General features: G+C 53.4%; 1 protein-coding gene across 7 annotated transcripts in view; it reads right to left on the minus strand.

Annotated features, from left to right (window-relative positions):
• Positions 1-27: 27 nt before the first annotated feature.
• Positions 28-2,908, minus strand: part of LOC108500700 (two pore calcium channel protein 1-like) — an 11,745-nt gene continuing 8,864 nt past the window's right edge. For 5 of the 7 annotated variants that reach the window (XM_017821865.1, XM_017821864.1, XM_017821863.1 and 2 more), the window contains 7 exons: positions 2,799-2,886; positions 2,446-2,515; positions 1,685-1,904; positions 1,360-1,450; positions 960-1,073; positions 509-627; positions 29-354 (listed from right to left, as the gene is read on the minus strand). In XM_017821865.1, the coding sequence (XP_017677354.1) occupies positions 293-354; positions 509-627; positions 960-1,073; positions 1,360-1,450; positions 1,685-1,904; positions 2,446-2,515; positions 2,799-2,886 (764 nt within the window). In that variant the 3' untranslated portion in view covers positions 29-292. Of the gene's footprint in view, positions 355-508; positions 628-959; positions 1,074-1,359; positions 1,451-1,684; positions 1,905-2,322; positions 2,363-2,445; positions 2,516-2,798; positions 2,887-2,908 lie in introns of those variants that run through there. The other 2 variants (XM_017821861.1, XM_017821862.1) reach the window with 2 other exon arrangements.

Here is a 2,908-nt window from a genome sequence, read left to right on the forward strand (position 1 = left end):
CTATTTAGGATTTTGAGCCCCCCCTATTCCCACACATAAGACCACTATTGAGGATTTTGACCCCTTCTATTCCCTCACAATGGACACCTGATCCCAGCCAGCCAAGAGGGATCTTGGGGAGCTGCTGAGGAACAGCAAGAGAGCCAGGAGAAGAAGGAAAAATAGTAGCAGAAAGGAGGATATAGTCACCCCGTGATCCAAGCCAGGAGGAATGCAAAGTCCATAGAGGAAGGAGAAAGGAAAGCAGGATTCTTGGCAATGCAGGAACTACTCAGCCACCAAGGCAGTGTCTTCAGAGGGTGGTTAAATGAGGACAAGGAACACAGAAGGGCCGACGTAGGAGAGGAAAAGGTGCTACAGAAATAAAAAGAAACAGCAAACAAACATTAGTGTCTGCATTTCTCCCAAAGCCTCCAGGGGGGTTTTAGCTACTTTTATAGCCCAAAAGGAGCGGGAAGGCTTGGGAGATTCCTCAAAAGGCCTGGACACACTGGAGGGACACACTTACTTTTGGAGGCAATTTTAAACACGAGCCCTTTGGGCTGTGGCTTCGCCCCACCTTCCCCCTCGAGTTCGTGCTCGTCACTCTCCATGTTATCGAGGAGCTGTTCATCCTGGAGCTCATCCCTGCACAGGAAGGCCTGGAAGTTACCCTGGGAAGGGGGGCACACCCTATCCCAGGGTCCCACGTGATCCCAGCAGTGATGGGCTCTCCAGGGCAGGGAGAACACCAGTCATGGGGTTAATGCCCAGCACGTCTCCTGTCCTCTGGGCAGGAACCCTGGGCTGGAAATGCCAAGGGAGGACAAGGGCCATGGGCTGCATGGCTGAGGAGCCACAACTTTGTAACAAGGAAGAGGAGGCTCAGCTCACACCTCAACACAGAAGGTGGCTCTTCCCTCCAGTCCCACAGCCCCCATCAGCCACACCCAGCACTACCCATTTTAGGGGGTACTCACTCTTGAACTCCCATTCCCAGCTCCTGGATTTTCTGCTCGATGGCAGTTTCCACTTCGCTCTTCTCCAGGGAGTACTCCACAAAGAAAGCTTCCAAGATGAAGGACACAAAGATGCTGAAAGAAGTGAGGAGCAGAATTACACGGCAGCATTTCCTTACTGGCACCACTGACTGTCTCAGCATTCCCACGCTCATTTCCCAGCACTCCATCTGTTGGAGATGGGGAGCTCTAAGACAGAGCAGCACGCAGTGAGGACAAGGATGTAGCAGATCCCTCTGAACATGTCCCACACATCTCAGGGATGGCACAGCAGGGGTGACCCTGGGACCACCAGCAGTACCCTGGCAGGGGAATGGGCCCCTTTTCCCTCCAAAGTGCGTGAAACCAACCCAAAACTCACTTGACAATGATTATCACCATCACAATGTGGAAGGCAATGAAGTACAGCTTGGCAGGCTGGACCGTCACGTTGGCAAATCCGTTGGCAAAGAGTGCGGTGGGAGTTAAGGACGAGAGGGCAGGAGGAGAACAAGGCACTGAGGGAGAAACCAGGAAAGACCACCCAAAAACACCCCACACAGCACAGACCACTTCCCTGTTGTCTGTCCACGTGTAGCACCGGGGGAAAAGCAGAGCACGGATTCCAGGATAACCCAAGTTGGAAGGGACCCACAAGGATCACCGAGTCCTGCTCCCCAAGCTGCAGGTGGGACCCCAAAGGATATCGTGCCACTGGTTGACCACGGTGAGCTCCATGAGGACGATGAAGGACGAGGCGAAGTCGTTGAAGTTGTTCTTGCAGTACTTCCCCCGGGCAAACAGGGAATCCTTCAGAGCCGGGTTCCCGCATTCCAGGGCGTGAGGAGCGTTCGAGTCGGCAGGGAAGAACTGGATCTTCCCGTGGAATAGCTCCATGCCAATGATAGCAAACACACAGTACACAACCTGGGAAGAGAAACCCCGTCACCTGCTTTCTCCAGCAAGCAGCAAGCTCCAGGGCAAGCTGAGCATCCCAGCAGGTTTCCCGGTTTCCACAGACACAGCGAGGTGCTGGGGAGCAGCACAGAGTCCAAGAGACCCAAGCCACCCCACAGCAGCCACCAGGCAGGAATAATAAGCCAAGAACTATAAATACATGGAAAGGAAGCGTTCCCAAATCACAACAGAAGCCGCTTCTAGGAAATCGTTTGAGAACCAGGTTTCTCATTCAGCCTCTTGCCCAAACCACGTTTGATTCCTTCTGATGCAAAGCCAGAACACCTTCACTGCCCCATGGATCTAAAGAAGATCCTGATCCAGCAGGAACCCAGCCCCTCTGCACACATTTGCCTAAGCAATGACCATGGATCAAACGGACACTTACAGTTCCAAGGGCCTGCCATCCAGGGATTTGCATTTATCCCCTTGGAAACAGCACAAGTGGGAGAGTTAAGACACATTCCTGTCAAACTGGAGTGCTTTGAGCTGAGAGACCAGGATTTCTTACCAGAGTCAGCCCACCAAAAGTCAGCATTGTCGGGACGATGTTTATCAGGGTGTTCATGATGACCCGGAACCTGCAGCGAACGAGTCACAACACCTGCTGTGGGGAGGCTCTTTGCCATTTTTATTGTCCCACTCCAGCCACCAAATGCTCCCCACACGAATAAACCAAGTCTCCAGAGAGGCTGCAGCAACTGGGTTCATCCCAGGCATGCTGGGACAAGGCCTTGGGAGGCTTTGTGGAGTGGCCACAAAGGGGCCATGCAGGGCACTCAAGGCACTGTCTCAGCCAGCTTCTGGCACAGAGCACCCACCCCCTCCCCAAAAACCACCTCCCCACCCTGTTCTCTGCATTACCTCTGAATGCTGTCAACAATCCGGATCAGCCGGAGCACCCGGAGGATGAACACGATGTCCAGGATCTGCTGGCTGTTGTACTTCGTGGCTGAGAAAAGAAACAAAACAAA

This window comes from Lepidothrix coronata, unplaced genomic scaffold, assembly GCF_001604755.1.
Source record: "Lepidothrix coronata isolate B3197 unplaced genomic scaffold, Lepidothrix_coronata-1.0 Scaffold92, whole genome shotgun sequence".
Classification (NCBI taxonomy): domain Eukaryota; kingdom Metazoa; phylum Chordata; class Aves; order Passeriformes; family Pipridae; genus Lepidothrix; species Lepidothrix coronata.